We start from the raw sequence: 13,680 nt of genomic DNA, 5'->3' as shown, positions 1-13,680 counted from the left end.
GGCAGGACATTTGAGTAACAGATTTACTTGCAAGACAATTTATAGGTATAGAACAAAAGATTAAAATACCAAGAATGAATCCATCCATAATTACTTAGATGTTCTCTTTTGATCAAATGTATTGAATAGCTCGACCAAAGAAGAACTAAATAGAGAAAGCAAATTGGTAGGTTCTCTAATATTATGTTGAGAATTCAGTCTCCTTTTCAGTTACCAAATACAGAAGAAAAGCTCAGATCTCTTTTGCAACTTCAGAAGGAAGGCTTCGTCACACAAAATCAAAAGTCTTGGGAAAAGGAATTACATTGCATACAGTCTAAACAAATACACACCCTGGACACCAAAGTTGATGATAATATGCAGAAGATGATTTTTTAAAATTGTAATTCTAGAAAACAAGTTGGAGTTTTCCTTCGCTCCATAGATGCTGCTGCACCCGCTGAGTTTCTCCAGCATTTTTGTGTACCTTCGATTTTCCAGCATCTGCAGTTCCTTCTTGAACAACAAGTTGGCCTGTTCACTTATCAACTACCTGCCTCAGTTTCCATTATAAAACTTTCCCAAGGAGATGCAATTTTCAGTTTATTGCTAATCATTACAAACTAGTGCAACACAAGGTATATATTTTCCGCATTCGCCCGATGGAGATACAGGGTAACAAAAGTACCCTGGTTTGCTACCTCCAACACCATTATTCCAATGAACAACGTAACCTAGATTTCACTTTCAAAGAGCACAAAGTTTATCGTTGGTGTTAATATGGTGTATATTATTCAGCAATGTGGTAAAGGATTGGCATATCAATTATGAATCTTCACCAATTGTGCTGCTTGACCACGAGCATCGTGAGAACAGCAGCTCATCCTCAATTTTCTTGGCAATTTGATGCAAATTTTAAATGTACACATTAACAATTAAACTCACCACAGATTTTTGGGGGGCTAATTAATGTAAAAACAAATACATTTCTAAATAAAGGGATTTGTGCTCCTGCAGTTCGCATCAACCTTCAGAGAGAGGATTAAAACAGGTCTCATTAAAGCAGTTAGTAAATTGTTCATAGAACTTTTTGTAAATTTAAAAAAAATCAATACTTACTTCCCTGGATCATTTTCTTAACTAACTCAATCTTTTCTTATTTACTTTTCCCCAGATCTGACATCTCATCTCCAGGCCAGTGATTTTTCAAAGAAAAATTAAGCAGCTGATCTATAAATTATGTGCCATGACCGGTTAAGAATCCTACCAGTTGGAAAGTTCTTCAAAATTACTGACAGTGTTCTTGATAGGGTTCAATGTTTAGATTAGATTAGATTAGATTATTTAATGACCACACAGTCAAGCTGGTGGAATTCAGGTTCAGTACAGGATGTTACAAGATAGGCTGATTCCCGTCAAACATAACATAAAACACAACATCATACAATATACAGTACATGCATGGGGAGGATATGTGCTGTTATAGTGTGTTCAGAATTCGGATTGCGTGTGGGTAAAAACTGTTTTTAAATCGAGATGTCTTGGCGGACAGTGAGCTGTAGCGCCTTCCTGATGGCAGCAGGTGGAAGATGTGGTGTGCTGGGTGGGAGGGATCAGAGATGATTTTCTTCACCCTTGACACAGACCGTTTGTGATGGAGTGATTCTATTGATGGGAGGGGAGTGCTGATGATTTTGGATGCTTTGTTAACTATGCGTTGTAATTTATTATGGGAGTGAGTGTCTAAACTGCTGAACCAGACTGTAATTGATGAAGTGAGCATGCTTTGGATGATGGCTGTGTAGAATTTGATTAGGAGGTGTTTCCTTACTCTAAACTTCTTGAGCTGGCGGAGGAAGAAGAGTCTCTGGTTGGCTTTTTTGTAGATGTGATTTGAATTGATTTTCCATTTGAGGTTATTGCTTATGTGGGTGCCTAGAAATTTGTATGAGTCAGTGGTGGATATGGGTTCGCCTGAGATGAGTAGGGGGGTCTTGGGTTGTGCCTTACGTCTGAAATCAATGATGAGTTCGTGTGTTTTTGATGTGTTAAGTGAGAGGTTATTGTCTGTGCACCAAGTGACTGCTTTGTGTGTTTGAGTGCGGTATTCTGTTTCATTATTGTTCGAGATGAGACCAATGATGGTTGTGTCATCTGCATATTTATAAATTTTAACTGAACTATGCTGGGATGTGAATTGGTTTGTGTAGAGTGAGAATAACCAGGGGGACAAGACGCAGCCCTGAGGGGCTCCTGTGCTAAGGTGCAGGGGGTGAGATATTGTGTTATGTATCTTCACCCTCTGTTGTCTGTTCCAAAGGAAGCTGTAGATCCAGTGACCCAGTGATCCAGTTATTTATCCCAATATACAATATTGTGACTAAACACGGTGTTACAGTGATCAAAACAAGCAGGAGCAATCGTGTTGAGTGTGGAACAGATGACACAAACACAAGAGCAATGCTCAAACATTTTATCATCTTTTAAATCTCAAGATCAAACAACTTCAATTGTCTTTAAATATTTCCTTTTTCTGACATAAATTGTTGTACTTTGGCATGCTTTCAAAGTTTCTTCCCCCATAGAAATTTATCTCAAGAAATCCCAAACACTAATGATCAAAAGAAATATACAACCATGTTGTTCTGAATTAGAGATGAAAGTTGACAAAAAAGGCACTAAAAGCAAAGGACAACGCATGAACATTGGAAAAGGTTGTTTCATGCCAGCAGGATCAATCAGGAACACCATATTGTATCATTACAAATGCGGATTTTCAGTGTTTTATTTCTAGCAGTAGCATTCGTTATTTGATTTTAAACGTGACAGTAATCAAGACTTCTTATTGGCAAAGCTTCAGTGAATAAATGTGCCATGCCACCTGACCCTCCCCCATCTGGTTCTGGTTGATTTGCCCTTCACCTCTTTCCAAATAGTTCCCCACATCACCTCCCTTGCTTACCAGATTCCAACACTGGTAGCCTTTGTGTTCCAGCTTATCAGCTGTCTCCACTACCACCCTCCCCTGGCTCAATTGTATCTTTTTTACTTTTGTCTGCCTCCATCTATCATCCACCTGCCTCTCTCTCCCAACTGCATCCCTACCACTCCCTCTCTAGCTTCATCTACCCTTCATCCCTTAGTCCACCAATAACCTCACTACTTCCCCCTTTCCTCTTTATTCTAGCTATCTTCCCTCCCCATTACTATTTCTGATGCAGGAATTTGACCCAAAATATTGACCAATCCTTTACTCCCACAGATGCTGCTCGGCCTACTGAGTTCCACCACAAATTGTTCGGTGTTCAAGTAACTAGGCCCTGATTACACGACAGATTCAACATTCTCAATTACCAGTTTTCACATATTCAGCAGCAGTGATGGAAAATGTCTACAACATATCCATTAAGCAACACCAACTGACCACTAATCTGTTAAATACGGTTTCCAGCCATATCACTTCACTCCATATATATACATAACTAAAACTGATCTTGTGCTCTTCCGGTTTGCGTGTTTTTTCTATTTGCGCAAAAACGGTACACGATGGCACTACGATTTTCCGCCACCTTACTCAGCAAGCGCAGATTGGTCTCCTCTCCTGTCAGTCACCCAGGACGGCGACGCCCAGGCAGGACCGGCAATGCCCCCTTCCAGCGCAAACATCGCCGCACTGATTGGCCATGACCTCTGTCACTCACTGGCGGGGGAAATAAAGCTGAAGGAGCGGAGTGGGCAGAGCCAGGCCGACTCCGAGGAGGACTCCGACTACAAGGCCGACTCCGACAACCTTGAGATCCTGGGAGGTACGGAGTCCGTCTCCAAAGCCGACTGCTGCAACTCGAGATCCTGGGGAGGTGAGGAGGGAGAGTGTGGGATTGAGGGAGAGGAGGGGATAGGAAAGGAGGGGAAAGTGGGGGAGGAGAGGAGGGAGTGGAGGGGGAATAGAGGGAGAGGGGGGGGGATAGTGGAGGAGGAGTTGGGGGGGGATAGGAGATGAGGAGTGGGGGAGGTGGGGGGTAGAGGGATAGGAAGGGGGAGGGGGTAGGGAGGGGAGATGAATTGTGGGAGGGAGACTGAGGGTAGGGGAAAGGAAAATGAGGTGAGGGAGGGATTGGGGAGGGGAGGAGGAGAGGGGAAAGAAGAGGGAGGATGAAGAGAAGGGGAGGGAGTGCTGGGGGATGAGGGGAAATGAGCCGCGTCTGAGCAATTAGGGGCTATGTGTGTGTGGTGGAATATTGTGTTGGGGGAACGGGTTGCGTTGGGGGAAACGGGCGAGTGGTGGAATATTGCGTTGGGGAACGGGTTACTTTGGAGGACCAGGCCTCCCGTGTGACTGGGACCCAACGGGTCCCATTTAGTCTAGTATCACATTAAAGTTTGATCTAAATACAAACACAGACATGTACTAATGAGAAAGATATTCCTTTGATATCAATTGTAGCATTCTGGAACCTTCATATAATTGAAGGCAATGAGAATCAAGAAGAAAACACTCGAGACATATTTTGCACAAGAAAATAGTTTACAGGGTTTACTATCCAATAGATTAGCCCAGCCCATTGCTAAAGCAGTAACTGAGCCGTGTTCTAGGCTTAGACAACATATCGTCCCTCAAGACTGCTCTAACATTCTGCAAGATAACTAATCTGATCTTGGCCTCAGTTCCTTCTCTATCACCTGCCCATAATTCCCTTATATACTCAAAATATGTTTATCTCCACTCTTCTTCAATTAATCAGCTTCCAGAGCTGTGTATGATAAAAGGTCCAATGCCTCATAACACAGAAGAAATTTATTTTCAACCCTATCAAAAATGGATGCCGCTGATTTTGAAAGGGCACCCCCTGGTTTTGGGCTATCAAAAGGAGAAATATCTTTTCAGCTTCGATGGCCCTTCTTGGTCGGCATGGAAGGTTGGGCTGAAGGGCCAGTTTCCATGCTGTATGACTATGACAATCTACCTTGCCAAGCCCTTTTAAAATTAAATCTTTCAATAATATTACCTCTCCAATATCTTCAGCCTTTGCACTGGCCTTCCCTCAACAAATGGGGTGGCACAGTAATGCAGCGGTAGAGTTGCTGCCTTGGAGCACCAGGGACCTGGGTTTGATCCTGACCACGGGTGTCGTCTCTTTGTAGAGTTTGTAAGTTCTCCCCATGACCTATGTGGGTTTTCTCCAGGTGCTCCGGTTTCCTCACACGCTCCAAAGACGTACAGGTTTGTAAGCTAATTGGCTTGGTTAAATTGTAAATTGTCCCTGGCGTGTGTGGGATAGTTGTTCGTGTGCAGGGATTGCTGGTCGGCATGGACGAAGGGCCACTTTCCTCACAATATCTCTAAAACTAAAAAAACTTTAAAAAAAACAAAATCAAAAATGAGGAATGAATCTGTAATTCCATTTGCCACTTCTCAAGTGAAGCAGCAGTCCATCTCAAGTTCAAGTGAGTTTATTCTCATATGTCCCTGATAGGCCAATTAAATTCTTGCTTTGCTTCAGCACACAGGACATAGTAGGCATTTACTACAAAACAGATCAGTGTGTCCATATACCATTATATAAATATATAGACACATGAATAAATAAACTGATAAAGTGCAAATAACAGATAATGGATTATTAATGATCAGAATTTTGTCCGAGCCAGGTTTAATAGCCTGATGGCCATGGGGAAGTAGCTATTCCTGAACCTGGTCGTTGCAGTCTTCAGCCTTCTACCTTCTCCATACAACACGGCCCGTAGAACAGCCAGGTTAGTGCTCACAAGTTCAAAGAAACACAACACAAAAGAATGTTTAACTTGGTCTCCTTATCATTTAAGTGTATTGTCATCATCACCAAGATCATGACCGCCACATGGAAAAACAAAGGCAGCATGTGTATAAGATAGATCCACTTGCAAAATCTGCTCCAAGGCATGAATTATTGTGATCTGGAAATATATGAAATATATCACAAAATAGAAGTCACAAAACTCCCAAGCTAATATCTTCACAAGAATACCTTCATCACAAGATTTGTGGCAGTTCAAGGCCCTCACACCATCTCCTCCAGTCTAATTACCATTGGGAAACAATTAATCTTGCCTGCAATATTGTACTCCATGTAAAAATAAGTACATCTACATTTTCCTTGATCTTTATCTCTTTTGGTGTCTCGTTTCACACACCCTAACATATCTGTCACCATCTCTCCTGACTGTCTGAAGAAGGGTCTCGACCCAACACGTCACCCATTCATTCCTTCTATCCAGAGATGCTGCCTGACCTGCTGAGATACTTCAGCATTTTGTGTCTATCTTAAGTAAAACACAAGGATGAACCAAAATACCCAAACTTATCACCTGTGGATCCTGACTGTATTTACCCAAGCTGGGCAAACTGAATAATCCCACCTGATATGGCAGCCACCCAGCAAGGTGTCCCCAGTGAAACACCCTCCGATGACATGTGTGGCCTCTAACCAAAATATTCAGACAGTCTTGACAGAGGCACAGCTGGACAGGGAAGATAGAACTTTGCTGTTTGTCCAAATCTTTGCTACTACTTTATAATTTTAAAGATCTGAGGTATTCAAAAATATATTTAAAATAAGTTTGCTGTAAATAATTCAAATTCTAAAAATTAAAAATTAAAATAAATGTTCCTCCAAATTTTAAGACACGAGTCCCATTTAAATGAATGGTAACTTCAAATCTATCCAGCACATAATATTAAATTGCTAGATTTGGGGATAACAGAGTGCTGAGGGTTCAGACTACATTCTAGAGATCCTAGCCAACACAGATTGAGATCAATGCAACACTGAGGTGTGTTGCACTGTCAATTTACAAATATCACTTTTTGCCCAAATTATACTTGAAACAACACATTTAAATGGCAGAGTGATGAGTAACCTTTGAAAAACATGAAAAGTCCTAAATTGACGATCACTGCAGCACATCTTTCTGGTAAGATGTTAAATTGAGGATCTATTCAGAGAAACATGACTGTTATGCAGGTACCCTAATCAAGATTTAACCCTCAAACAAAGTTAAAGAATTACCTGGTCATCTGAGCAAAATAAACATTGATATGTATAACTAAAACAGCAGCTGTACCATGTTAAGTCTGCAACTTTAAACAAGGTTGACATGTTTATAAATTAGTGAAGCTATTCAATTTTATTATCCATAAATGTTTTCAAGATTAACTCTTCCCAAAGAGTCTGTGTAGCCATTCACCTCAAATATTTAATCAGCAACAGTTTGGTAGATGTGAGATCAAAGAAAATGAATCCTCTATTCCTCAGGCTCGTCATATTTACTAGAAAATTCACGTGTGTTTTAGAGCAAAAATATTTTCAAAATAGAAGTAACAATTTAAGAAGTGGTAGGCAATTTGGAAGGTTCCATGAACAGCAATGTAATGACCAAATAATCTGTTATTGTGATGTTTATTGAGGAATAAATATTAGCCAGATACCAGTTTAAATCTTGATTGAATGTTCCTTCTACAAAACTGCATCTCTAACTACATTGCTTTCCCTCAGAACTGCACGTTAGTGTTAGTTTTATCTTTCTGGAAGGGATTTAAATCCACAATGATCTAACCCAGGTGAAGGTACTGCCATTAAGTTAATTCTGGTCCTGTAAATAACTCGAAATATCTTTGGACTTTACAAAAAGCAGCATAAAATAGTATTTAAAGAAACTGTTGACCAAAACATCTCTGACAGTTACACCATACACAAAAAAAAAATCTGCCGCATACTGCATGCAAAATGTCACCTTCCTCCTATGCCATCTTGAAATCAAGATTGTTATTGCAGCTGTACCTCAAAGTACTTTTGCAAATGATAAATTCGACTAAAGATTTGAAGTTTATCGTCAATGACAAATCATAACTCCATGCCACATTACTCAAGTTTAAACAACAGTCTACTAAATTTACACAGGGGATTAGAATCAATGGCTGCAAACTTCCTGGAGGCAAATCTAAACAAACCAAAAATGTTGACTAAGTGTTCAGATAGTGTAGACTTTTCAAAAGTTTGTACGGTTTAGAGATTCAAAATAGCAAGCAGCCCAAATTAAAATATACAATTCAAAGGCAAAGCAAGTTCTAACATTTTTTTCCATTAAAGCTTCTCTTACAGGTTTTCTGCAACTTCAGGTCTGCAGACATTAATTTCTATTAGCATTGGACAGATATCAAAAGTGGAGGATGGTGGAAGGTACAATGAAGGAAAGACATTCTTCCCAAATGAACTTAAGAGAATCAGACCTCAAATCTGGTTGTAAGGGGCAGCTGATATAAAGATTGGTGGAGTTGTTGATAGTGTGGAAGGCAACATTGGTGAAATGATTGATGAAGTTTAATAGAGATAAACGTAAGGTGATGCATTTTGAAAGCAGTAACGAAGTTACAATGTATACCATGAGTGAAAATGTCTTCGAGAACATTGAGGAAGAGAGAAATCCCGCAATATAAGTCCAATGATCGTGAAAATTGAAGTGTAGGTGGAGAATTTGGTTAAGGTATACAGGATACTGGCATTTTTAAAAATAAGGCACAAAAACAAAAGCAGGAAGGTAATTCTCCAATTTCGGTCAGACCTCTGCTGGAGTTCTGGTCACATTATATGAAAGATGTGATAGCAAAGGAGAAGTCCCAAGGGAGTTTCAGCAGAACATTACCTGGGATGGAGCATGTTAGTTATGAGGAAAAAGGCTTATTTTCCATGAAGAATTGATTGTGGGAATCAATTAAGGATTGATCGTGGGAATGTGATTAAGCAATGGAATTAAGCATAGCTGAAATGTTTTCCCCACTAAACTTCTCTGCTAACCATCAAAAGCACATGCCCAATCTAAATATTCTTAAATAATTCATTATTGTATATGTTTTTACAAAATAAAGGCAAATAATAACATTTTGTTTTACCTTGTCCGAAAACAAAATGCTAATGACATGATCAAGATGTTTCGCTGGTTGGTGTTCTCTACTGTACATCATGTGCCTCCCTTCCAACTAGTGCACAGGTTTAGTCTCAGCTGTTCATAACCCATCTGCATCCACACCACGCAGAAAAGCAGCCAATATAATCAAAGACTTGTTGCACCACTTCTATCGGGCAGAAAATATAAAAGCTGGAAAGTGCACAACAAATTCTCCTCTCCTCTGAATGATCCTTTCATAAACTGGGTACTGCCTGATTCACCTCTACTCCAATGCGGACATTGGACTTTGTTACTGAAATTGGTGTGCTACACCTGAGAACTATATTCTGTATTCTGTTCTTTCCCTTGGCTCTACCTATCAGATAGAGTGGATGTGGAAAGAATGTTTCCACTGGTGGGAGAGTCTAGGACAGAGGTCATAGCCTCAGAATTAAGGAGCACTCTTTTCGAAAGGAAGTGAGGAGGAACTTCTTTAGTCAGAGGGTAGTTAATGTGTGGAACTCATTGACACAGAGCACTGTGGAGGTCAAGTCAGTGGAAAATTTTAAGGCAGTGATATACAAATTCTTGATTAGAACGGGTGTCAAGGGTTATGGGGAGAAGGCAGGAAAATGGGATTAGGAGGCAAAGATCAGCCATGATTGAATGGCGGAGTGCACTCAATGGGCTGAATGGCCGAATTCTACTCCTATAACTTGTGAACTGTACTTGAGTTGGGCTTGTATGATGTTGAGCATTATCAGATTTGATTAGATAGCTAGAATGTTGGAAATACAGCCACAAACAGAGTTTCCAGCTGACGTAAGGGGCCCGTTATGGCCAGCAAATCCACCCTGTCAGTCTCCCAAATGATTATCCAGATGAACACGTTGTTGGTAAGTAGGGCATTCATAACCCGAGGAGTTTGTTGGCCTTACTCAATCTCACCATTGAAATTTAGAACATAAATTGGAGACGATGAAGTCAACTCCACGCTGCTAATTTACTTTGGCTTCAATCCAGATTTGTGTATTGAAAGTAAAAGTGTTTTCCACATCTTGGCACATGACGTCTTGGTTACAATGTGCTAATGGTTTGCTGTTAAGGTAGGAAAATAGGTTCAACTGCATAACCCTTATTTGTCAGTGTGTAAATGTTTGACAAAACCAAATTAGAGAATATTCCATAACTTCTCAAAAAAAGCTATTCAGAATATCATACAGCTAATCCCAAAATGACTACTTGCAGGAGTAATGTTTTCAGAAATGCAATTTTCGAACATCAGATTGCTACTGTAATAGGCTAGATTAATCATAATTAATGAGTCAGATCGTCTCCTGGGATGTGCCGCGAGGCAGCAGAAGATTCCTGGGATGCACCACTGAGTCCAATGGCGGACAGGCCACCAAGGACAAAGAGGAACCCGGCGGGGGGCTGCTGAGAGCAGCCCAGTGGAAGGGGCAGTGAGAGCAAAGAGGGACCCGGCGGGGATCTGCCTAGAACAAAGAGAGACCCTGTGGAGTGCCACCGAGAACAAAGATGAACCCAGCGGGCCATCTGTGGTGGCAGGCTTGGTTCACCACTGCAAGATAAGACTGTACTTAAAACTTTTGAAACTTTGTTGGCATAAGAAACGTGGTGGCTCTTTGAGTACTACCTAGGTCAAGTCTGCTGTATGATCTTACTGGATTGTATGCAAAAACAAAGAATTTTACTGTACCTAAGTACATGTGACAAATATCTATAATTGAATTGAATCATTGATCCTGCCAAGTCCACACATTCAGAGTCCTTCTCAGCTGATCCTGTGACTTATGATCAGTCTTTCCATCTCAGACTCCACCCAGTCCCACTGCTTGTGCAGCAGATTTTTGTGGATAAATTGAGAGTAAATATAACTTTCAGCAAATTTGTCCATCACTTAGCTACAAACGTGACATTCTACCATTTAGTTAGGGCATTTTCCAAAAAATGTATTTTCAATACAAGTGAATAACAAATACTTGGCTGATGTATAATATACCATATGCAGAAAAATATTCTCTCTAAACTACTCAACACAAAACCCCACAGCAACATGTGACTACCAGAATGAACATGATCAAACATTTGCAGCAATGAGAGGATTAAAGGGAAAAAGTGCCCGACTCAAAGAAAATATCAAATATTAATCAATATCTCATCAATTATGTTACAACCTTGCAACACATTCTGAATTACCCCCCATTATTTAAGCATTTTGACAATATGAAATAACCTTGTACTCCAAAGTCCAAGAACATCATAAAATAATACAGAATTACCCAAGTTGCTATTCAATCCAATGAGCCTGCCCTGGATCTTTGAAATTGTCATTGGTTAGTCGAACTTCTGAATATATATAAATCTGCTTCCCTCACTCTTTCAACATTGTTAAAACCTTGGAATCAAGAAGAATTTGTAATTCATCAAAAAGTAATCAACGGAGTGGGTTGAGGGTGGTCAGATATCACAGAAGAGCCTTCTGAACACAGAACATGTACTTTATGCCAAGGTATTTTTTTTTTCAATGCTTGAGAAAAGATTGAAGGACAGCCCCTCGAGTAACCCATTATGACAATGTATTTTGATTCTCCATATTAAACTTAAAGGTGTAATCGGTTGTAGTGGATTTGTGTTGATCATATGTCAATTACATCATTGTGGAATGTAAAACAACCTTGTCTCGCCGACATGTAAATCTGTTCTCATTTCTTCATGCAGGTCCTCCGCCCATCCCCATCCATTGATTATGGGTGCGTGTTTGAAACATAAACACCCTTGCACCTCTTATCATTAGTTAAAATTCTCTCATTCGCTTCCTTTCAACGCTGTCGCACACGCCAGGCTTCCCTCGGTTCCCACAGCTCCTCGGTCTGTCTCTTACCTCAATTTTAAGTTTGCCATGAACTCTGACATGTTGATTGTGTCCATCAGGACAAAGTCTGCTTTGCCGAACTCCAGGCTTTCCTGCTCCGCCATGGTTCCCCTTGTCTGTCGGCAGCGTTGCCGAACGGGGAAAGAGTGAAGGGGACTTTGTTATCCTGGACTTCAGCTCCTTCGGCTTACCGCTCACAGGTTTCCCTTAACTCCACGCACTTTCCCCCCCCCCTCCTCGCCCCGAACGATCTAAAATAATAAACGATTGCAGCGTCCGCAGTGTTTTTTGGGGGGAGGTGGGAGAGAAAGGCTCTTGTCCCCGACAGTTTTCCTTCAGCTTTCCTCTCTCCTGACTTCGACTCTTTCCTCACGCGAACTCTCCGAAGCCGCACCTCACCTGAGCGGGACTGTCAGCACGTCACGCGTGCGTGCGTGCGTGCGCGAGCGAGCGAACGACACCGGCGGCCGGGCGCGCTCACGCCGCTGGCGGGGCTTACGCAGGCGCGCGCTCTCGGTCCTGGCAGTTGGGTGGGCGGGCGGGCGGGTCTGTGCGCGCGCGCTCGCTCGCTCTCCCTCCTTCTTGGTTGGGCGGGTGCGGGACTTTTTTTGGCAGAGGCTCCATGCAGCCGGCTGGAGCAGACTGGAGATGAGATGGGGTGGGCTGGGCTGGGTGGAGTGGGCTGGGCTTACTTGCCCGCCCTCCCCCAAACCTCCTTTCTCAGGTATGATTTTCTTGGTCCTCCAAAATATTCCAAATGGAATTTAATGAAATGGAGTTTGATGATGTATGTGAAAGAAAAGAAAGACTTAATACTCATCCATTGTGCCAAAGTGCGAAGAGATGATCTCAATGGATATTTATTGTCAAATATGCAATTAAAAACATTACACAGTGAAATTCGTTTAGATGGGGTCCAGGAAAAGTGTTAGAACATAGCACGGGACAGCACAGGAACAGGCCCTTCAGCCCACAATGTCTGTGCCGAACATGGTGCCAAAGCCATCACTTACCTTCCTGCTCATAAACCATCCCTACATGCTGGAGTAACTCAGCGGGCAGGACAAGCAGCATCTCTGGAGAGAAGGATTGGGGCATGTTTCGGGTTGCGGGTTTTAAGAACCTCGATCAGGTCTCAACCCAAAAGATCACCCATTCCTTGTTGCCAGAGATGCTACCTGCCCAGCAATTTGTGTCTAAACGAGCATCTGCAGTTCCTTCCTACCCATATTCTTCTGTTCCCTGCATATCCATATGCCTATCCAAAAGTATTTTAAATGCCACTAATGTATCTGCTTCAGCCATCAGCCCCTGTAGCATGTTCCAGTCACTCCCCACCCTCTGGGAGAAAATCATGGCCCACACTTTTCCTTTAAACATTTCCCCTCTTAGCATAAAGCTATGCCATGCGTTCTGAACATGCAGATAACCCTACAAGAACCAGAGTTACATACTGCTTCCTTTTTAAAAAAACACCCGTTGGGCCAATGGCTGGAGGTGCACTTGGGGGTCAGTTATTATATTAACCATATAACAATTACAGCACGGAAACAGGCCATCTCGACCCTTCTAGTCCGTGCCGAACACGTATTCTCCCCTAGTCCCATATACCTGCGCTCAGACCATAACCCTCCATTCCTTTCCCGTCCATATAACTATCCAATTTATTTTTAAATGATAAAAATGAACCTGCCTCCACCACCTTCACTGGAAGCTCATTCCACACAGCCACCACTCTCTGAGTAAAGAAGTTCCCCCTCATGTTACCCCTAAACTTCTGTCCCTTAATTCTCAAGTCATGTCCCCTTGTTTGAATCTTCCCTACTCTCAGTGGGAAAAGCTTATCCACGTCAACTCTGTCTATCCCTCTCATCATTTTAAAG

The 13,680-nt window shown here is 41.7% G+C and overlaps 1 protein-coding gene across 1 annotated transcript in view; it reads right to left on the bottom strand.

Annotated features, from left to right (window-relative positions):
* Window positions 1-12,229, bottom strand: part of myo1d (myosin ID) — a 285,608-nt gene extending 273,379 nt beyond the window's left edge. Inside the window, exon 1 of the mRNA XM_033035091.1 lies at window positions 11,807-12,229. Coding sequence (XP_032890982.1) covers window positions 11,807-11,901 — 95 coding nt within the window. The 5' untranslated portion in view covers window positions 11,902-12,229. The remainder of the gene's footprint in view (window positions 1-11,806) is intronic.
* Between the last annotated feature and the right edge of the window lie 1,451 nt (window positions 12,230-13,680).

The sequence above is a fragment of the Amblyraja radiata genome, chromosome 16, assembly GCF_010909765.2.
Source record: "Amblyraja radiata isolate CabotCenter1 chromosome 16, sAmbRad1.1.pri, whole genome shotgun sequence".
Classification (NCBI taxonomy): Eukaryota; Metazoa; Chordata; class Chondrichthyes; order Rajiformes; family Rajidae; genus Amblyraja; species Amblyraja radiata.
Note: the sequence above shows the minus strand (reverse complement) of the source record. Positions and strands in the feature narration are given on the sequence as shown.